This window comes from Labrus mixtus, chromosome 16, assembly GCF_963584025.1.
Source record: "Labrus mixtus chromosome 16, fLabMix1.1, whole genome shotgun sequence".
Classification (NCBI taxonomy): domain Eukaryota; kingdom Metazoa; phylum Chordata; class Actinopteri; order Labriformes; family Labridae; genus Labrus; species Labrus mixtus.
This window is the reverse complement of record NC_083627.1, coordinates 9,247,198-9,270,748: the sequence shown is the minus strand read 5'-3', so window position 1 is coordinate 9,270,748 and position 23,551 is coordinate 9,247,198. Positions and strand designations below refer to the sequence as shown.

The 23,551-nt window shown below is 38.9% G+C and overlaps 2 protein-coding genes across 7 annotated transcripts in view; one reads left to right on the top strand and one right to left on the bottom strand.

Annotated features, from left to right (window-relative positions):
* Positions 1 to 23,551, bottom strand: part of thrb (thyroid hormone receptor beta) — a 125,360-nt gene that overhangs the window by 9,582 nt on the left and 92,227 nt on the right. For 3 of the 6 annotated variants that reach the window (XM_061058848.1, XM_061058849.1, XM_061058850.1), the window contains 6 exons: positions 6,188 to 6,288; positions 5,924 to 6,071; positions 4,115 to 4,320; positions 2,603 to 2,689; positions 1,467 to 1,613; positions 878 to 1,136 (listed from right to left, as the gene is read on the bottom strand). In XM_061058848.1, the coding sequence (XP_060914831.1) occupies positions 878 to 1,136; positions 1,467 to 1,613; positions 2,603 to 2,689; positions 4,115 to 4,320; positions 5,924 to 6,071; positions 6,188 to 6,288 (948 nt within the window). Of the gene's footprint in view, positions 1 to 877; positions 1,137 to 1,466; positions 1,614 to 2,602; positions 2,690 to 4,114; positions 4,321 to 5,923; positions 6,072 to 6,187; positions 6,289 to 7,335; positions 7,733 to 23,551 lie in introns of those variants that run through there. The other 3 variants (XM_061058846.1, XM_061058847.1, XM_061058851.1) reach the window with 3 other exon arrangements.
* Positions 1 to 23,551, top strand: part of LOC132990574 (ubiquitin-conjugating enzyme E2 E1-like) — a 143,720-nt gene that overhangs the window by 59,351 nt on the left and 60,818 nt on the right. The gene's annotated exons all lie outside the window — the stretch shown is intronic.

The following is a 23,551-nucleotide window of genomic DNA, read 5'->3' as shown; positions in this document are numbered from 1 at the left end:
TAATGATTGATTGATCTACAAAGACGCTATGCTAATCCATCGTGAGCACTATTAGCAACATTTAGCAAAGTTACAGTGGAGAGGAAAAACGTCCTTTTATGAGGCAGAAACCTCGAGCAGGACCAGACTTATGATAAAACTGTGCTGGGAGGAGTTTAACGAGCAAGTTAGCAATGTTTATGTCCCGCTTGATCGTTATTTATCTGAGTGTGTGTGATATCAGGTTACTGTCCTGACAATGGGTGGGGTGTTTTATTATAGAAAATATAATTTCTTTAATTTTCTTACACAATTTCCTTTATTTAATAAACTTCACTGATAGAAATACTTGCATCCACTTTCAATCCAAAGTGACCGGTTGAGCCTTCCTGTCTTGGTTAAGTGTATTGATTGGACCCTGGTGGTGGCTGAATGTGTGTCAGAGGAGCAGACAGATGGGCAGGTTGTCCCCGTGTCATGTCTGCATGTACAACACAGCAGCAGCAGCAGCAGCAGCAGCAGAACAGTATTGATCTTCAATCAGATGAAGAGTACCAAACAGAGAAATGGTGCTGGAGAGGCTAGCTGGACAAAGAGCCTCAGAATGATTAATGGTGATTCATTGATTGGACTGTAGGTTGGTATAGATTTCATGTCAGGGGAAATACTGTTCACACAATCTGTGCGGAGTTCATTGTTCTTTTTGTTGTTGTGTCCAAACGGATGATCAGCTGTTGCTTCAGAAGTATAAATAAAAATGTATATATATATATATATATATATATATATATATGTAAATGTAATAGTTTGAGATATAGTCCATTGGATGAAAAATATGAGACTTAAACCAGCGTCATTACCAGAACTGAATGTGTAAAAATAAAATCAGGTTGCTCACCAGATGAGAGCAGGATGACGGCCTGTAGAAGAGCCACCTCGGAGTCATCCAAGTTAAAAGAGGACAGCGACACGCCAAGATCGAAGATGGCGTCCGAGACCACGCCGAGGCCTCCGTTCTTAAGCTGTCCTCGCGTGACCGCCATCTCGCCGTTGAGCGTGAGGGTCTCACTCTCGGGATCATAGCGGACCGCCGCTCGCAGTGACATGATCTCCATGCAGCAGCCTTTCAACAGGATGATCTGATCTTCACAAGGCAGCTGATTTATGAAGAGATGGAAATGATGAGTGCAAAATACAAGCATGCACGCTTTTCAACGAGTGGGAAATTCAGATTTAAACACAGTTCAAATAAGAAATAAAACGTTACACGTTACATAAAACGTTACAATCCGCATAATCCAGCATAAAGAAGCGGAAAGAGTTATTATTGGCTTTACTTTAAATCCACTGTAACGGAACTGCAGGATTAGTAAGTCAAACAAGGTGCGAACAGCCAGACAGCGCACCGTCTCTGCGGAGCCCAATGAACCCTCCACTCCCGGTCTACATCTTATGGAACATTTTTGAAACACAAAGGATCCACTCACCTCACAAAACATAGGCAGTTTTTTGGCAAAGTCCACCACTCGGGTTATGGCAGGGGTGATAATTTTTGTAAACTGACTGAAGGCTTCTATATCCACTTTGTTTCCTTCTGGTGCATTGACCATGGACGCTTGACCAATATCCTCAGGCTGAAATGCAGAGAAGTGAGGTCTGTGTCAGAAGAGTCTCCAAGTTTTGCTTTCAACATTTCAAACCCTGACATTTCTCTACGAGGAGCCGTCAAGCTTTACAACATCTGGGGCCTTTTTTTTTTTTTTTTTACAAAGACGTGGGGGCAACAGGTGGTAATGGCTGCCACATAATCCTTGTTAGCAAACATGATAAAAGTTCCTCAACTCAAAGTTCAATTTTTTTGGACTGACAGACTTTGATTCCAAGTGTCTGACAAAGTCACAGAAATGATCCAGAGAGACAAAAACAGTTTTTATTCAAAGCTACTAGACTCCATTGTCAAAAACACAGAGTGCACAGGAGTCGCTGGTCAACCGCTGCCCTGATTGGTTAGTTTGTTAGCGTTACTCATTAGTTACAACACCAAGCTTTCACAAAAAAACACAAACAAACCAACCAAGTGAGACGTTAGTAGACCGGCATATTCTGAGTTCTTCGAGCTAAAATGACTATTTTGGTCAACGGAGTCTGGTGGCTTTGGAAAATAACAATGTTAAGAATGTCTGAGGTAAAAAAAAACAACCTCTTAGTCCATAGCAAAAATGTCTATGGCTAGCAATTGAAGTATTGGGTTTTTTATGATTTTGTCACAAGCTTTGAATAACAGATTATGTAGCAGTCATTACAGACATCATTATGAAGTCTTTAAATATGTAAAATTAGGGCTCATGTCAAAAAATATATTGTTGTGCCCCTTTTACTAGCATGTTAAATTTAGTATTATGTGTAAAGTTCAAGGGAAAAATAAAGTGCTCAAATAAGAAAATGTATTTTTCTGGGATGTATAAATATGGACGCATCTTTACAGACACACAGCAGCAACATTTTGACTGCACTTCAGTGTGTTGCGCATGTTAATGACTGTTAATTAATCTAAGCATGACAGAAGACTGTAACGAGGCAGTACATCGTTTTTTAAAGACATTACTCGTTGGCTGTTTCTTACCTTAGTTTCCTTCACCCCCGCTGCACTCTGGTCAGAAGTATAGAATAAATTACATGTTATTTCATTAAGAAGCATTGCTTCCTCGACCTGTTGGATAATCAACAGGAATCGTGAAGTTTCAATGAAGAACCCGTGTCAAGCCAACTAAAAAGAAAACAAGTTAAAACTGAGGACAGATGAAAGAGTGCAGATAGAAAACAGGTGAGGAGAGAAATCCAAGATGGGTTTCTGTGGCGAGATTCAGACTCAGGACCACGACGCCAAACAGGTCCGGAGAAAACACGCGAACGGATACCGACAGAAGAATATTTCTTCATAAAATATTACGACTTCTTAAGCAAACAGAGTCAATTTAAAGAGAAACTTTAAACCGTTTTTTAAACGCTTGAAAGAGAATCGAGCACTCAAACGCTTTTTGTATCTTTCATAAAACATTTTTTTTTACAAATTTACAAAAAAAAGACGAGTTAAAAACCAGGTGCTTACGTGATGACTGCGTTTTTTTGTCATGGGATATTTCTGATAAGCTTCCCATTCAATGTGGTACTTTCAACAAGTCGTCACAAACACTTGAGTGACGATTGGCAACATGGAAATGTATTATTTTTTCATAAATTACCAACAACTACGTCCGCACACCAAAACCTCTAGTTTTTATTTTAGTTTTACATATTTTTGACACGTTTTTCCAAAGATGTGAAATCGTGATGCATGATGCAAATGAAGCAAAAATTGACCTTGCAATAGGCTACATCAAACGACCGACATCATCCCAAAGTAGTTTATTATTTATCTTAAATGACCAACGACTAATCAAAACTTTTTAAAGATGTGAACCCAAAGTTACAGTAGAACTTTGTCTAAAAACCAAAGGTAACGTGATCAACGTGCGCAAAGAGGTTAAATTGATCCGACGACATTCTTGTCAGGTGCCGCATTCTGGGAAAAACTGTAAGGAAAATGTCCCGCCATCACGAGTGTTGGATCTGATCGCGCCACAGAAACCCAAGATTAAGCCAACAGCTGAGACAGACTTTCAATCTGGACAGAGCGATTAGACTTCACAGAAGAAAGAAGAAACAAAATTAGTCAAAAAAGAGGGTGAGGTGTGAAATCAAAAGCTACAATCAGAAAGAGAGAAAAATGAAAAACAGCACGAGAAAAGCAGGTTATTAGTGTTAGCGATTAAGCGGCACAGCTCGGTATAAGACATCGGGAAAAACACACAATAAGATGTTCCATTTCTAAATTAGTGCTGCTGAGTTGAGGAACACACTTTTCTCCATCGTCCAGCTAATTCTCCCCACTCTACAAGGAGATACAAAAAAACACATGGACATATTAACACAGGGAACAGTGGAACAGTGTTGGTGGAGGAGGTGGAGGAGGAGACAGTGGAAAAGGGGGTCTGTGAGGGGCGGGAGGGGGGGGAGGTCGGGGTGGATTGGATAAGGCAGGGTAATCAATACAATGGAGGCTGTGTTGAAGAGGGAGGCGGGGAGGATATCTCACCAGGAATTTCCGTTTCTGCTTCCAGTGGTTGCCCTGCGCGTTTGTGGACATATGGGCCTCAGTCACCATACGGATGAGGTCCCACTCCTCCTGGGTGGGCTCCAGTCGGTCCCACACCGTCTTCTGCAGCTCCTCCCGCCGACGGCGCTCCCGGTTCTCCTCGATTAGCTTCCGCTTGGCCAGCCTCTTGCTGTTGTCCAACACCACTGACAGGGGGGGAAAGGAGGAGGAGAAGGAGGAGGAGGAGGAGGGGGGGGGGCAGGAGAAGGAAGACAGAGACAATGAGAGTGGACAGGAATGAGAAGGAGGAGGAGGACAATGAAGTGATGCAGCTGAAATCTCAGAACAGACAGACAACAGTTCAAACAGTTCAAAATAAAATCAGGTGACGTCAAACTTGAAATGGTTTTCTTTAGGAACCAACTTTTACATCGCGTCTTAAAAGTTAGTTTTTTTAATCTCCTGGCCTTTAAGCTGGCATGAAAGTTGTGTGCATGGTCTCTGTCTTTCTGATTTTTCTTTTTTAATACTGTGTTTTGGATGTCTTTGACAGACATTTATGTCCTTTAAAAATTATATTTCACAGAGTTTTATGAATGTAATGTGTTTTTATTTCTGCTATTTAAATCCACTGTGCTGCACTCTGGTCAACTTTGTGATTTTTAAGATGTTCTGTATAAATAAAGTGGATTGATTGGATTAAGCATGCTACTTTGAATTCTTTAATAATCACAACTCCCACTCTCTCCCCTAATAGAATAAATTATTTGGAGAATCAGATGCTCACTGCGGGCTTGAAATAAATCTGTTCATAACACATAAAGGTCAAGAGCTCTCTGAAGTCAGACACAAAGCACCTCTGGGAGAATAAGATGGTGACAGTGTATGTTTAAAAAAGTCACCGCTAACAGAGGTGAAATCATTGTGACAGGATTATTTAAGCTTTAAAGACACTGTTGACTTTTTTTTTGATTCTTGTTAAATTGGTATTCATTTTGTGGGAGGAGCTCTGTGGTTTCAGGGTCGTCAGAATCAGTCTCTCGCTATTTCATTAAGCGTGAATAAAATAAATCAAAGTGAGACATTGCTCTGCTCTAAACGTGAACATTAGAAAACAAAACAAGCTGCCGTCATGTGTCCTGTCAACAGCATAATGACACTCAAATCTAATTAACCTGGATTAGCAGTGATCTGAACGACTTTATGAAGATGTCTTCGAGGCGCCTTCTCTTCGCTTCAATCGTTTCTCAACGGGAACTTTAACCGGTTAAAATTCAGAGTTAGAAAAGAAATACATCTATGCTTTATTTTAACATTATTATTAAGTGAAAAAGAGAGTGTAAAGAAAGTCCAATGAGCTCAAATAAAAAACGAAAATCGTGCTAATTTAAGAGTCAAGGGATGTCGGCCTACGTTCCATGCAGGTACAAACTATGTGTTTTTGTTTGCATGAAAACGACAGAGAAATATGCAACAGTGTGAACATCTCTTCAGGTGTTTAAAGTCAAGCATCCCCAGATGACACACAGCATGTAGGCCTTCTGCCGGGACGACCCTGGCCCAGTTTAACCCCATCCTATCCACTGTTATTGGATTAAGATGACAATAATGCATCTGTTTACACAACAGCCTTTTTCTCAGTCTTCACTGCAAAGTCTTCAAGTATGCCACATTGTTTTTCCCTTTTGATAATCTCTTGACTGAATATGGCACGGAAATATCAAACGGCAAATATCTATCTGCGGGCCCTGAGCTCTCAGCATAAGATGCGACATCTTTGACGACCTCGTCTTTGCCGTTCAAACTTACGATCTGTTGCCATCCCCACCGCGATGCACTTCTTGAAGCGACATTCCTGGCACTGGTTTCTGGTCACTTTGTCGATGATGCATTTCCCCTCGTACTTACACGCGTAGGTTGGGTTGAGGTTCTTCTGGATCGTCCGCCTGAAGAAACCCTAAGAGGAAGGAGACAGCGACAAGCATGCACGCTCAGAAACGACCCCACAAAACCACACTGAATTGACTGGGAAAAAAAATAAAATAAAAATCTTGCATGCCACAGTTGTGTTACCTTGCAACCTTCACAGGTAATGCAGCGATAGTGATAGCCTGTGGCTTTGTCCCCGCACACTACACATAGCTCATCCTTGTCCAGGTAACTTGGAATGTACCCTAAAGAGAAGAGCAGGTGATCAATAAGATTTTATGAAAAACAAAAAAAAGATAACCTCTTTACTGCTGTTTTGTGATCCAGGGTAACATGCTCATGTTTTTCAAAATCTAACTCATTTAGATGTGTTGATGATGACCTTTGACCCACAGGGAAATTAGGAATTTGAATATTAATATCAGTTTTAGGATTTCTGTAATCTCAAATACACATTATGTTTGAACTATTTGTATGTTTGTCTTCTCTGTGTTGTGAAGCTGATACTGCAGCAGTAAATGGGGCTCAAAGAGAAGCTAACATGCTAAATGTAAACCGTGTGGACGTCAAGTTCAGCGACGGCTCTGTTGTCTTTCGGTTTGTAAAAAAACTAGCACAGCCTGGAGACTAAACCACTTTGAAACGTGGCACAGGGAGATTTAAAAGTAGGCTGACTTTTGCACACTCCACATTTGATTAGCACGACTTCCTTAGAAAGACACAGTTGCTTCTAGTAAACTCTCCGGGTTAACACCTGGCCCCGTTTTGGGATTTGTCTTAATGAGTTCAGTGCTTTGACCTCTGGCAGACTCCGGGGTCAACAAGCTGATCAATACCTTTTTTTGGAGGGGGTTTGTTGAGGAAGCAATGATTTTTCATGCGTAGGCCTTCTGTTGCCCCACAATCAATCAATAAGGAACCCCCCACCCAGCCCACTCAAACACTCACGCAAACACTTGGAGCATCAGATGCAACAAGTCCTGCTCACAGACGTGTCGCCGCGTGGCACCTTAAATCTTGGATTTGCGCTTATCGTACTTAAATTGGAAATCCCAGACATCACTGATGCATTAATCAAGCAGGAGTGATTGCTAATTATCAAAAATGTAACACAAATGTCTGAAACATGTTCTCTTCATACAATCCAAAGAGACGACCACGAAACATCAGAGTCAACTTCATCAATCGACTAAAAACTAAAAACTTTTCACGACTGAAATCAAAGATTTGGCCGACTCAAAACAACCTTTTCAACGAAGAGGATTCAAACATTGACCAATCAGACGTCGTACCTTTCTTGTGCGCGCCCTGCATCCACTGCAGGTGTGAGTACTCAGGTTTGATCTCAGGGAAATACTCAGGCTGATGGTGGAAGTGACTCAGAGGGACCTCCATGCTGCAAAACTCGTTCTTAAAAGGCAGCGGGCCACCAGTGTACGAGCATGAGTAGTGCTGGCTGGACGGCCATGTCTGCTCCATGCAGGGCGGGTGGTGCAGCGGCTGGGGCTCACAGTGTCCGTACCCGGGCCCCTCACCTGGATACATGCAGTGCTCTCCACCACCCTGCATCGGATAGCCTCCCACCCCGGGGTGAGGCATCTCATACATGTCTGGGATGCAGTAGTTCATCATGGAGAGCCACAAACGATAACCATAAAAAAAAAAGTTGTGGCTCAACCCTGACAACTATAACACGCTCAAAAAAAAAAAAAAAGATCCAAATAAAAAAAAAAAAGCGCATCAAGCTGACAGAATATGACAATAAGGAGTTTCCCACCTCACGCAGGTGAAGGTCTCCTGAGTGGACTCACAAGTGTTTCATGCAGCAAATCCACAGCCAACAGACTTCACCTAGAAGCTGCCCCACCCGCCACTACCCGGCCAAATTGGGAAGCAGAGATTTATGACGACGTAGAGCTCTAATCTTACACTCCACAAATCCTCAATGTGCCACAGACAGTGGCAATGTCACAGATTAAGACCTCACCTAGAAACTGTAAACACCATCTCATAACATCAAGCGGGAGGAAGCGAACTTTTCTGCGAGTTTACAGAAAAACCTTCAAACACTTTTTCAGCCTGTGGACCCCGGTCATCATGTCAGGTCAGAATTAGTCGTTCGCTTAACCCTGAAGCATACTCTTACCCCTGACCTCTGGACCTCTGTTTCTTAACCAACGCACTGATTCTCGGGGTATTTCCACAGAATCCACAAACAAGCAGGTCAGAGGCCAGAGCTGGACAATTATTCCTGCCAACTATCTGCTGAACTTTATGACACTGAGGAGATTTCAGGAAGGGTTTTGTGTTTAACTCACATAACCCGACTTTTAACCATTAGGGACCGGATCGAACAGATCATGTATTTATCCAAGAATGAGCCGCTGTGTTAACTACGTTATTCTTATTTAGGAATTAGAGACAATAAATAACAGATTACTGTCAAATCGAATTAAGAGCTAGCACTGTAATCTTCATCTTTTATAACGTGCTTATAATTAAATATTTTGGCACTGATTATATAAGAAACACCACGATGGATTTAAAATACTCCAGATCAAAACATAAAACAGGCAAAAAGTATTTTGTTCTTTAAAACACATTAAATAAACCCTTCAAAATAAAACTAGTCTTACAAATATGTCCACCGTCTAATTACCTCCTGGTAAATAAATAATTCAAAACAAAACTAGTTCCACAAATAACTTCATGATTAAATTACCTCCTGGTAAATAAATCCTTCACAACAAAACTAGTTCCACAAATAACTTCACGATGTAATTACTTTCTGGTAGAGAAAAATGTCAAAATAAAAATATTCTCAAAAATAATTTTAAGATTTAATTACATACTCATAAGGAACATTTTCAAAATAAAACTATTCTCACAAATAACTTTATGATTTAATTAACCTTTTGTAAAGAAATCCTTCAAAATATGAATATTCTCACAAATAACTTCATGATTGAATTACCTTTTTGTAAAGAAATCCTTCAAAATAAAACTATTCTCAAAAGTAATTTCAAGATTTAATTACATACTCATAAGGAACATTTTCAAAATAAAACTATTCTCACAAATAACTTTATGATTTAATTAACCTTTTGTAAAGAAATCCTTCAAAATAAAACTATTCTCACAAATAACTTCATGATTTAATTACCCCCTGGAATAAGAACGTGTTCAATTTGCTAAATCAATACTGTTTCTCTCTCAGTTCGAGACACGCGAGCGACACGCTGAGCCACACATTGCGTGATCTGTGTCACATAATACACCTATTATCCCACAGACACGGGCTAGAATCAGCCATATTGATTAGGCTTTCTTGTTCAATACAGACCTAAGGGGATAAGCCTTATGGCACGAGCGTGTGTCTTTTTAGGATCCATAATGCTGTCCTCAATCATTTCACACACACACCCCGTTTAGAACAACCTGTTGCTGTGCTTCAGGATGCGACTGATGCAACTTTATAATAAATGTTCAAAGAAAAACAAAGAAAAGGCAGAACAGAAAACCAACAACAAAAGCTTGTTTGTGTTCATGTGAACTTAGGGTTTGACATAAATCTGCACAAACTAGTTAACACCAAACAAACTCTTTACTCCAGCCTGTAAAATCTGATTTTATTGTCTTGATCAGTTTTGAATTTTGTGAATTTCAGAGTTTAGATTTACTTTCTTGTTAGAGTTTGTCTCATTCTTCCCTTTTGTTCCCTACTTTAGTCTTTAGTGTTTCCTGTTTTATTTTGTAATTTCTTATTGTCAGGGCCAGATAAGAACATGGATTATTTATGGTTAAGAAATGCAAATGAGCCAAACATGAATGCATTAGAATGATTTGTTTATTTTATTGTTCATTTGGGATTATTTTGGTTTTAGCTTTTGAGAATTGATTCTGGGTATTTGTGCCTCATTCTTCCCTCTTTGGAGACCCTAACCCTGCATATAGGTGGGGGTAATTTAAGGTGATTAATGACACCTGGGGGAGACGGTTGAGAGTGAGAAGAGGATTTTTATTTTTTTTACTTTGTCAAGTTTCATTTTTGCTGGAAGTTTTCAGTTAATAATTCATAAGTTCACTTTGGATCCTCGGCTGCTTTTTGTTTTTTTGAAAGCGTGTGTTAAACCTGCTCAGCTTACCTGGAGGGTTTATTTGAAACCATAACTCTTATCCTCATGTTTCTCTCTGTTCTGGTGTGTTTTGTTACAGTCTTCTCTGTGTGTCTGTAGTGTTTCCTGTTTTATTGTGTAATTTTTGTCCCCAGTGTTTCTTGTATTTCTCCCTGCCTCTGTGTGTTTCCCTCCAGGTTTGATCGCCCTCACTGTCTTCACCTGTGTCGTTGGTCTCACCTGTGTCTGATTACCTCTGTGTGTATTTACTGTGTGTATTTACTCTCTGTGTTCCCTTCCTCCTGTGGTTGCCCGTGCTTCCTTGTGACTCCCAGTTTTCTCTTTCTAGATCTTAGTTGGACATTTGTAGATTTGAATCTAGTAAGTTTTTGTTTGTTTTCTTTTCTGCACATTTCCTCATTTAAATAATAAATAAATAAATAAATAAAAAATGTTACACTTGTGTTTTTAGAACTGAATATTGAATTATTTCTACGTTTACAATAAATGATATAAGGTGGTGTTAGGGGATAAATTGCATTACACATTTATAATTAAAGAAACAAAGACCAGAAGGGCGATCGATTAGAGCTACATCATCAAGTTCATTCTGTTTGATCTGGATCTATATCTATATCTATATCTTTATATTTAAAAAAAAAAAAAAAGAAACATAAATAAAATAAAAAAACAGAGATTCAAAAAGGACACGGTACTTTAAGTTTTGTATTGTATCTTTCATCATTAGAAGAACACTGATTCACACAGGTCGGGTAATGTCTCCTTTCATCTTGTTGACGTTTTATCTTTTATTTATTACTCCTTCATTCTTTTGCTTTCAGTCCTGCCTGTTCCTTCTTTTCTTATTCCTGTATCTGTTGACGTCTGTTCTGTCGTCGTCATGACTTCCTGTCTTTGCACTTTGTAAATATTTGATTTTTAAAGGTCCTTTATAAAACAGTTATAATTATGTTATTAATACCATAACTGTTTCATACTCGGTACATTAGTACACACTGTTATATTTCTTACCCTAGTCTACTTATTTCTATATTCTGTTCACTTTTTTTCTCTATCCATTTGTTGTTTTAATTGTTCATTTAATTGACATCTGCATGTTTTTCATATCTATTATTGTATCTTATGCTTACATATGTATAAGATATTTACATTTAGATTTAAATTAAATTAAATTTAGACATTTTGATATTTATCTTTATTACGTATAAATTATATATTTTATTCCCAATACTTACATATGTTTATATCTTATTCTCATATTTTTAATCTTTATGCTTCTACTGTATATATATTTTATATTTATATCTGCATCTGTACGTTGATATTCTGTGTAGGAGATTTTATAACGCTCCCAGTTCCCCCCTCACAGGGATCGATAAAGTATTTCTGAATCTGATTATTAAGTGATTTATTTTCCTACATAAACATTTATATTAATAAGATGATTTTTACGTTTCCATTTAAATCTGACTGTGGAAGGTTTTTAATTCTGTATTTCCAGATGCATGAAGACTGTGCAAAACTGAAAAAGAGGAATAAAAGAAATACAAAGAAATAAGAGATTATTTCAGAGTCTTGTAAAATAGTACAGACGTCTGATTCTCAGGACAAACCTCCTGAATACTCGTCTGACAAACTTTTTCCAAAAAAAAGTCTGGATTAAATGATTTAAAGACGAGTTGTAATAAAGAAAAAGCCTCAATAAAGTTATTTATTTTTCAAAGTCAGTCTGTAAACGTTTGATTTCGGCCCACATTGTAAACGTCAGCTGTTAGTTGTTGTTTGCGCCTGACAACATCTCTAAAGCTTCTTAACGAGACATTAAGATTCAATCACACAGATGCCTATTTTTTTTTTTTTTTTTTATCTTCTTAAGATTACTCCGAACATGTTTGGTGCTAGCTGGATCACGGAGGTGTTTCAGAAAAACCTGTCGACGTGTGAACACATGGCGCCGTCTGTCTGAGAGACGGGTGCGTGCAGTTTGGGCTTTACAATCCCTGCTGCGTGCACTGAACTGAACCCTGAATGAGAGGCAGTCTGCACGCTCAGGAAAAGCCAGTGCTCGAGACACACGATCAATACTGATGGAGTCCGGGATTATGCAGAAGGAGAAAAAAAAAAATCATTATCAGGGTTTAGTTTGTTTTTCAAAAATTTAATTTGATCATTTTTAAAATCTGAACATTCTTCTCAGTTTGTTTTTATCACTGACTCACATAATAATCTTCTTTATCATTAAATGTCCTTTTAATTTCTACATAGTTTACATCGAAATACATTGTAACCATGCAACTTGTTTCCTCATCATTTAGAAACGTCTTTAAGCCCTTCAGTTCATGTGTAGTGACTCTTTAAATGAGAATAAATGTTGTAAACACACAGAGACCTTTGTGCTCCTCAGAATGATTGACGACATATTTCTCAACTTGAACACACATTTAGAAAAATAAAAAACTGAATTATCTTTTTAATGTAGCTCTAGCGAAAGTTCAGACAGGAAGACTACATTTTGCTCACTTGTTTTATTGTTTATTCTCACACCATGTCAAATCACTCCTCAACGCATGCTCACTCATAACTTCTCGTAATCATCCCCCGGTCACACCTATCCAATAGCACTGCTCCACTCCCTCATCGTTAGCCTATCACATTGCTGCTGTCTCTTTTTAAAAATGGCTTTCTCTTCCACTAGTTCATTCATGCCATCGTTTACGAGCGACCCTCCGCCTCCCCATCGCCACCGAGCCCTCGCAGTTTCATCACCTCCTTCATCCCATCAGCCTCAGATGACATCATCAGCCATCGTCCGGTCAACCCCCAGCCTTCGCAGTTTGCCTCAGATGACGTCATTAACCATCTCCTCGTCAACTCTAGTCTTCACAGTTCAATCAACTTCTTCAGCGCATCAACCCAGACGACATCATCCGCTAACACCTCCACCACCGGGGTCTGGACTCTAGGGAGGGATAGATCTTGCTGCCGCTCAGGGCAGACATCGTAAATCACCCCGTCTCCCTGTAGAGTTCAAGCGCCAAAGATTCTCTTACAATCATTCTGTGTCACATATGTAAAATAAACCTTTCACCTTTCGATCACTTACTTGTCTCTCCTGATTGAACTTGCTTTATTAAAATAGCGACGGACCGTTGTGCGTCACTTTGTAAATGTTTGTAGCTGTTTTTCTTTTTGGCTGATTTTGCTTTTATTTGTGCGCCCACTTTTATGCTGTGAACTCGATGTCACTGTAAATGAGTGAAACCTCGGTGTCTTTCGAGTTATAATAAAGGTTTTTAAATTGAATCTGAAAAAAAAAATTTGTTTGTTTGTTATTCATTTTCTTTGATTTATTTTACCTCGTGACTGATGTCATTTTGGTCCTTTTTAAGATTCCTATTTCATTATTAAAATAGGTTTGAATTTGAGTTTTTTTTAACAATTTAAAAATGTAAAACCGTCTCAGGGAAATGTTTACAGCGATATCAGGGATGTCTTTGCACGGCCTGTGAATCTTCCACGGTTCATCTTCAGCGCGCTCACAGATGATCCTGTAATCCGTCTGCGAGCATGTGTCCAGATATGACACCTGAAGTGACCTAAACGACATGCCATGCTCGGGCTGAAGGTCCAGGTCTTCACTTCACTGTAATCTCATTAGACGTGGAGCACACGATGATCTGTATGACAACATGGTGATCATTGTGAGGAGCGCTCAGATCCGGAGGAAAAAATCTCCCAGGTCAATGTGGGGCGCGTAATGAGGCTCTGCGGTAAAGTCCGTTTAATCTGGAGTTCATTAACGATAACGGCTGGGTCGGAATTTTTTTATTTATTTATTTTAGTTTTTTATTTGTTTATTTCTTAATTTATACATTTCTATTATTGTACAAAAAAGTTTTGAATTTCTTATTTTTTGGTCTCCTTTTGTTTTTTTTTATCTGTTCTTATCCATCCACTATTTTGATTTTGACCGTTTTTTTCCCATTCGGGGTCGTGGGGTGCTGGTGCTGATCCCAGCTGTCATTGGGCGAGAGGTGGGGTACACCCTGGACTGTTCACCAGTCAATCACAGGGCTGACATACAGAGACATGGAACCAGCCGTACTCGCTTTTTATTTGCTCTTATATAGCGTTTACTTTTTTATTGTTTTTAACTGACTTTTATTAGATTGCTTCTTAATTTCGTTTCGTTTCCGTCGTTTCATTTGAAATATTTCTGTCTTGTCTTCTGTTTAAGAAGAACATCCAAAATAAAAGCTGAACAATTTTTGTTTCAAAGCGGAAAGAAACAAATTTCAAATGTGATTAAAAATGTGAAATTTGGCGATTAATTGCGATAAAAATGTTATTGTTTTAAAGGCCTATACTGTTTATATATATAGGCTATCCTTTCAAATATAACACATTTTTCTATATAGAGTATATAGAGTTGTCTTTGCTCTTTCTTTGTTGTTTTCCGTCACTTTCTCTGACAGACAATCCTCCGAGCATTAACCTCCTCTCAAGGCGATTTTCCAGGACACATCTGAGCTTCAATTGTTGTTTATGTGGATCTTTGTCTTTAACAGGCTCTTACACTTGATTAGTCCGTCATTAGCCACCACGGGGACAATGTCAAGGTAAACCCGCTAATCCTCGATATGTTAAACACAGATGGACGCTGCTGGCGTTAAACGGGGCGACAGACGTGACGGGCCGTATGACCTTCATTCCAGTGATTAAGATTCAAGATATAAAAGGTTTTTATGTCACGTGTCTGATCGCTGAGAAACAGAGTGCCAAACGGAAACTGAGATTTAAACACTGCTGAAGAAAGAAATGCTGCAACAACAAATATTAACTACAATACAACCAATTATATGAAACAAAGAAGAATAAATTCACGTCAAATTAGCAAAAAAAACTAAATAAACATTTTTTTTTTATGACCACACCTCGTCTGAAGCACGAGTTACATTTTTTAAGTCACTGATGTTTTCTCACATATTTAAAAAAATGTGGCTGTAAAACACATTAAAATTATTCCCATCCTTCCTTTTTTTCATAGCATTTAAATGCTAAAGTAACAATCGATCAACCAATCAATCATTATTTATATAGTGCCAAGTCATAACAAATGTTATCTCAAGACGGTACTCACTGATAAGACAAAAGGGATAAGGGGAGATGGGTTAAGACCCAGGAAGGAGTTCTCCTTTGTATTCCTCACGTTCCTGTTGTATACAATTCCTTACCGCTGAGGTGGAGGTCAGAGGTCGTGCATGAATGAGGCTGGCGGTGGTATCAAATAGCTTTTTTTAAAACTCTGACATATTTCAAGTTCATGTTTCAAATCCGTATCTATACATCTTTCAAAATCTAATTTGATACTTTGCAAAGTGCATAATATCAACGGTTTTATTTTGTATTTGTGAATAAAATGTGAATGATTACTTTTAATCAGAATTGTTATTTGTACATTTAGCTTATTATTTCATTTCTGCCCTCAAACATTAAACTGGTCTTTCTAAAAAACAGTATAACTCAACTTGCTCATATTTGGTTTTAAAGGTGCACTGTGGAGTTTTAGTAGAGAAATGTGAAGGTTGGAGAAATGTTCAGATTCTGAGGTATATGTTTATAACTCTATACACAAACTGTCCTCAGAGGAAAATGTGGTCCCTGGAACTGTTTGAAGATAAAATGTCACGCGAGAAGTTATGGTCTGCAACAGTGAAACCGTAACTCTCCTGGTAGCTTTTTAGCTCCAAACATTGTTCCAGGGACCAAATATATAATATAATATATATAAATAATATATTTTCTTTGAATAAAGTTTGTGTATTTAGTTCAGAAAATGTAGCAGAGAATTGTTTCACCTTTAAAGGTCTTAATGGTCTTTGCTGCAGATTTGATTTTGAGCAGAGGGTCCACCTACAACCCCCCTCAGGTCCTCATGTAGAGGCCTTTTAATTATAAAGTCTGAACAGAAACCTACTCTTTACATTTCATGCTCCACGCCTCTGAGGGAGCTTTGCAGACCGTCTGACAGCAGCAGATACATTTAAATCCGTCAGATCTGATGAATCTGGTGCTTCTTTTAAACGGCTGTTAACTTCCTGTTTGCCTATATCGTTGTTATTTCTAGCCGTGATCGATTTTGTCTTACATGATGCCCCCCATGTGTGATCTGATTTTGTATATGGATGTATGCATGTTTGTATGTATGCTGATCTGTACCTCTTCTTCTTTGCTCTTTTATTTATTTTCTGTCAGACAGTCCTCCAGGAGTAAACAGCCCGGGAGTCTTACTAAACGGTTCCTCCAAAGACCAATTTTTTGATTAGCACTTAATCAACAAAGGGCACAACGTGGAGGTAAACCCGTTAACCCTCGACATGTTAAACACAGATGGACACTGCCGGCGTTGAACGGAGGACAGACATCTCGGGTTGTACGTGGTTCATCTCAGTGATTAAGATTCAAGATATAAATGTTTTCTGGGTCAGATGTGTTGACAACAATGTGCTGCATGTGCACATTTTTAAACAACAGAGGTTGTTCTTAAAGCTATTGGGTGCAGAAAGGGGAAATAAGGAGAATAAGAGAAACAAAAGGATAAAAAAACAAGAGATAGATTCTATAAATAAATAAATATTAGTATTATTCTAAAGCATTTAAAAAAGCCATGTCAATTAATGAAAACTATTCAAGTAGATGTTATTTTATTAAGACGTTGTATTTTCACATTTGATTCTCTTTTGTGTGACTCTAATGTTGGAGCATCCTGGCACCAGAATTTACCTCCAGATTAATAAAGTTATCCCATCTTATCTCATATTCGGGTAAGGTCGGGTAATCAGTCAAACGAGGTGGTTAACAGCACGCTGCCGAGATGGCCTTTTTTTTTTATCCTACGCCGCAGCGTCATTGTGACATTAAAAATAAAGAAGGCACTAACGGAGACTTATCATGGATAGTAAGTGTTTCTATGTTTTGAGAGCTTGTTGAAGATGAATTACTAAATGTTACAACATATGAACAAAAAAAAAACTGAACCAACTCTTCAGTCACAGTTTATAAAGAATAAAGTAAAAAAATTAATAGTTTTAAACGTGATTATTATTTTAAAAAAAAATGTTTTTTTGTTTTTTTCATAGAGGCAGTATTCCTTGAGGAGGGCGGCCGGTGTTCGAATCCGACCTGTGGCTCCTTTCCTGCATATCATTCCCCCCCACTCTCTCTCTCTCTCTCTCTCTCTCTCTCTGATTTCCGACTCCAAAAGCCCCAAATATATCTTAAAAATTCATCCAATACATTTCACAACAGAATTGATTTTTTTTTTGTATTCAGTTGTTTTAATTTGTATGAAAGGTTATAAAAGTTATTAACTTTTTATTGTTTTAATTACATATATTTCATTGCTCTTGGTTTGTATTACTCTCTGCTTCTTTTTTTAAAAATTTTTTTAGATTTTTTTTGGGAAGGCCTTTTTTTGTCTTTATTTAGGGACAGGAGTGGATAGAGTTGGAAATCAGAAAGAGAGAGAGAGAGAGAAAGAGAGAGAGGGGAATGACATGCGGGTAAGGAGCCACAGGTCGGATTCAAACCCCGTCCGGCCGTCTGAAGGACCACAGCCTCTGTACATGGGGCGCGCACACCAACCAGCAGGCTCCCAGCACCCTGATTAGTCTCTACTTCTAAATACATGTTAGTTTATCACTATTTTATGATTATTTTATTGTTTTTCAGTCGGCGTAAGGCACTTAGAATTACATTTGATTTGCATGAACGGTGCAGTGTAAAATGTTTTTGATTGTTGGATTGATGAGAACAAATCAGTGCAGCAACTGCCTTTTTTTAAAAGTCCCAGCAAACACTAAATGTAACTTTAATTCAATCTTCGACTCTCGAAACTTCAAACTGTGCCAGCGAGTCCAGAGTGAATGATCAATGTGTCATTTCCATAATCTCTCTCTGAATGAACAGTTGAAAAGGCTTAGCGTGGGATTACTGACTCCATTAATATAATAAGTGTGAATGTGTGACAAGTCGATGTGATCCACACGCAGCAGCTGGTAAGAGGCAGGCCCTGTGAGGCAAATCTGCTTTCAGCGAGGGCTTGATACCAGTTTAACTTTTTGATGAGGTGATGTCCTTACCATGTGCTAATCTTGTTTGGAGTTTCTTGCAAGACTCTCTGTGAGCGCTAAGCGTCCATCAGACAGTTTAACGCCTGTCAATAGTGTAACAATCTGTTGTCTGAGCGGATAGCATTAACACTAACGCTTCGCCCCGCTGAGGGATTTTTAAAAAAATGTTTTAATGGTTTGAATCATCTCTGCGTTAGCTTTGGACACATTTTTATTTAATTTAGACATTTATCTGAATCTAAAAGTGCAGATTCCTCTTTTTTTTTTTCTTTTTTTTTTAAACGTAATTATTCAGAAACAAAAATGTGTGGTTTTGTTGAGAAACATGCAAAAAAATAACAAAATGTTCTGTATTTATTAAAAAAAATGTGTCAGACAAAAAGTTTTAAAGCCATTTTTTAAATATATTTCTTAAATTAAAGAATTTAATTTAAGAAATATATTTAAAAAATATTTTTTAATTTACATAACTCAGAAATATTAAAACGACACAATGTCAAGTGTAATATTTTTTTAAATGAACTAGTACCATTTTCTGAAGGCTGGATATTTATGCTTTTTAATGATTGGTTTCTGATAAATTCAATTTTCTTCCCCACAAACTCACCTTCAGTAAATCACAATGATTTTTGCTCCTTGAAAATTATACTCCAACGCATTTTAGTCAATTAAAATAATTCCACTTACCCTGATTTTCTTTTGACTTTCTTTGCTCTGATGAAAAAAAATCGTATACATCCAGAGGAATAATCCACACTTCCTATGTGAGCACATTTGCTGAGTAAGTCGTGAACTGCATGTTAACGTCTCCAGCAGCTGACTCAGGTAAACACAGAGGCCTTGTTATCTAACAATATGCGTCCTGCACTATGGCTCGACTGTGCAGCATGCTTTCCTCTCCTTGCACACAGGAAGGGTTGCACCTCACCAGAGTGGCCCAGCAGCGAGCTTTTGCACTAATATATCTTCCCTCCCTGATTGATTACTTTAGGTCTCGGGGTTCAAAGCCGGTCATGAACAATTTTTGGATGTGAGGAATCTGTTCACCCCGGGCCCTCAACTGACATGATGCCCTGAGCCGGATGTCCCCGGCTACTCTGGGTGACCTGGGGAGGGCACACGAGTTGAACCTTTCTCCTTAAAGTTCAGGGTAAGCTCATGGGAACACCAGAAGGCTCCCATTGGAAAAGGTTGAAGTGAGAGGATTAGCTTGAACTGAGGAGTGAACTGGGGGAATCTATTTCCGATACTGGTCTGCTTTTTTCACCACATTCATATTGAGGGATGGTCAGAACCGTCCGCGTTCCCAGAGTGTGGGCGTAAGAACCCACCCTCGCTAAGAACTATGAATCACGGCGCTCCGGCCAAACTTTCCTATGAGTCATGCATTTTTTCCATCACATACTGGGAAATTCAAACTGGGCATGTTGTGTCAAAGTGAGCAGGAAGTGTTTTAAACCATTACTGGGGGGATTTAGCGGCTCATGGACCCGTACGGTACATTCAAGTGCAACTCAAGGTTGGTCACGGAAGAGTTTTGTTGCACTGTAAAAGCATCTTTTAAAAAATACCAGCTTTAAAATACTGCAGCTCTGTCCAAAATGGAATGTCATTTTTTGCTTTTTGGAAAAAGTGCATTGATTCGTTCTGCACACGATGAGCTACAGCGAGGCCGAGGGTAGAGGTGACAAAGTACGAGTTCTTTGTTTCTGTACTTACATAGAGTTTTCAGGTGTACGTAAACTAAACCCGAGTATTTATTTTAGCGACAGCTTTTAAAATGATCTCAGAGCACGTTTAAAACAGGCTCTTGATTTACGCTTCGATGCACTTGAGGAGAATTATTGAAAATGTTCATGTTTGCATCATTGCACGCCGCCCTCCGAACGACGAGACATTTTTTTTAACCAAAACGGACGGTACGACAACGCATTCCATTTTTTCTTTTTTAGGTTACATTTTTTGGGCCTTTTTGCCTTTACTGGATATGACAGCTGAAGAGAGACAGGGAGTGTTGGGAGCAGAGAGTGACGTAAAGCAGTGGGCAGAGGTCGGCTTCATCTAGGATTACAGCCTCTGTTCAAGGTGCGTACAACATAACCACTAGGCTGTACGGCGCTCCAGATAAAACACTCCATATGCGACCTATTGCTGAACATTTGGGCCGCACAATTAAATGCAAATTCATTGCTATCAAGATGTGAACATTAACAAAAACGTGCAAGAGTCGGGATATATTTCTCGATGAATTTTAAAGATTTATGTTGAAAAGCAATAATGTCCTCCAATTGGATGGAGGTCTGGGTTTATGATGATATGATATATATGACTATATGCCTTCACGCCAATCTGATGCAGTCAGATCAGCTGCCCTCACATTAGTTTGTGACGATTTAGTGTTATTAAAAAAACTTTTATTTTGAAATCAGGAGAAAGATGTTGCAAACAGAGCAAAGAACAAAAAAACTTGAGCTATCTTGCAAATCTTTGAGACCGACACACAGGTGCTGACAGGCATCGCACAGCGGCAAAGCACAACATTGACGGCAGTTCTTGAGAGCTCTAATCAGGATAGAAACCATCTTATAAGTTGTCGTTATGAAACAAAAACCACCGTCACAACCATCATCATCATCATCAATGATATCAAGACCATCATCATTAAGTTAGTAGGTATTCATGAAAGAGCTGGGAGGTAGTTTTTTAAGTTTCATCGTCTCCAAATATAAAGTGAGGTTCATTTAGCCTTGTGCAGAGAAATAGCTGCTAGAAACATCCTCCAAATGGACACGTCACAGTGAGGCTAAACTTTTTACACTGACTTCACAGAATAATTTGACTTTTTAATTAGGTATTTCATTTACCTTCTTTGGAGCCAGGCAATACAAATACAATTCTTGGTCTCTGGGTTTCAATCTCAAGAATGACCTCCAGCAACAAAACACAACACCGAGTGACACAAGAGATATACAACACACCGACAAAACGGAACATAACTCAGAAACAGGAGAAGTGCTTTTGACAGACTCTTCCAGTCTCAGGTATTAGCCTGAAGCCGCACATGTTTGCCGCACCTTTAACTCTGTGTTTTTCGAGTTCAGCCAATGTTAACTCTACTGTTTCATCCTATGTCAGACTTCCAAGTCACGTCACCTCGATACAACTCAGGTCATGTCGAGTCAAGCCAATTAAGGTCAAACCATGACATGACAAGACACAACAAGTTGATTCACGTCGTGCCAGATCCAGAGCAGGTGAAATTAAATTCTAAAACACTTATACATATATTATTAAACATAATTTTCTATAATTGTAACGGTAAATACATTTATGAAAATATTTCTTGTCTGGAATGAAATGACGTGATCTTTTCTGGGTTTTGAAGTAGAAGGATTCAGGCTGCTTGGTGTGCAGCTCTTCTGTGAGGCTGTCCATCTGGGAACCCAAAGCATAGGTACTGACATTTTATCTCAGCCCTTTGGCGCCTCATTCAGACGCACAAAGTGATAATTATTCTGTGTCCAACAGATAGATGCAGATAGTGTTCTCTTCCCCTGTCTTAAAAGGGGTCCATGACTGTTTCTTTGGATTAAGACAAAAAAAAAAAAAAAAGCACAGGTAACGCAAACGTCATGAGGTCGTTTACAACAAAAACTGAACGCTTAGTTTTGCATCCATGCAGGACTTGAAGACACTCCAAACAGTCACCTCAGACAGACTGTTTTCTGTTTTTACCTCAGTTATCAGTACAAACCTAGTTCACAATTGCACAAAACTTTATCTGGATTTTCTCCTGCCAGCCCTTAAATAGCTTTAAGAACAACAGCCCCCTTTATTTTTTTTTCCACAGAAAGTGAGAGTGAGGTGATGTGAGAAAACGCAGCAGAATATAATCAGTAGAAATCACCTCGAGTTAATAGGAAGGGGTGGTGACGTTTATTCCCTGCGATCGGTGCACAACAACCATTGCAATGTCTGTGCATGTCAGTAAACTGCTGCATTAGATTTCCTGTTTGCCATAATGATCTTCTCTGCTCCTTCATTGATACTGTGAACACGTTGAATGTATAACGGACTCTGTGGCTTCGTCTGCCACTTTGTCGTTTTTTTTTAATGTCTTGCCTCAAAGTACCCCTAAAGTACTACAAAAATGATTTCTCTGAATATATCGAATCCCCAAGTCTAAAAGTATTGTTCAATCTTCTGAGGCCTTCCAAATACTGAACACCTTCAATCTACTTCTTAATGTGTCTCTTCATAAAGCTTCTGAAGAACTCTAATCTATTAGACATTGCAAACAGACAGGTGATCTTAATGAAAATAATTGATTCACTTCTATCAAAGTTAACAACTTTGTTAATAGATTAATGAGTTAATGAGGTTACATTTTTGATTTACTGTGACCACCTCTGCTGACTTGCAGAAAAAGGAACATCCTGAATGTGTCCTGACAGTATTTTTTTTATAACTTCATAGACTTATTGCTTTCTGAGTTACTAACTCTTCATGAGAGCTGCTTTCCTTTCCCCTCTCTGACCTCATTAGGGATTCTGCAGATGAACCGCTGCTGGGATAGAAAAGTAATGAGTGAATCATCACAGCAAAGAGCAAGCGAACCTTATTAAAATACATTTCTCTCCTAGGACACAGAGAGAATTCAACTCCTTTCAATCACTAAATCACAAAGTTAACAACACCGCTGTGTGTCTGCTTGAAACCGATGAAGATAAGAAAACGTACCAAACATGTCTGATGTTCAGGGCGCAGGACAGAAAGGCGAAACTTCTAAATATAAATTGAAGTAGAAGTGAGAGTCGAGAGTCTGATTACGCAGCTCGTTTTGAAAGAGTCTGGTCTTTACTGAACAGCTGAGAGAAAAGACTGTGGAGATGATGTCATCGAGAGATAAAGACCAGCTGCTGCAGAGACGACGAACAGAAGCAAACGAGTAATAAAACTGGATTCACACAGTTCAGTCCATTCCCATTGAGATACGACATGGTGTCTGTTTAGGGATCCCATTGGAGAGATCCAGCTCTTCAGGGCAGGATTATGCTGTCCACTTACATCATAAGGCCCCGACACACCAAGCAGACGGCCAAGAACTGGTGGCAACGAAGGCCTTTGGCGTCGCACTAGAACACACCGCAAAGACTACAGCCGACGGCCAACCACCACGTACGTTCTGCGCATGCGTGAAAGGCAATAACTCTCCATGCCAGCAGGCGGCGGTAGTCTGT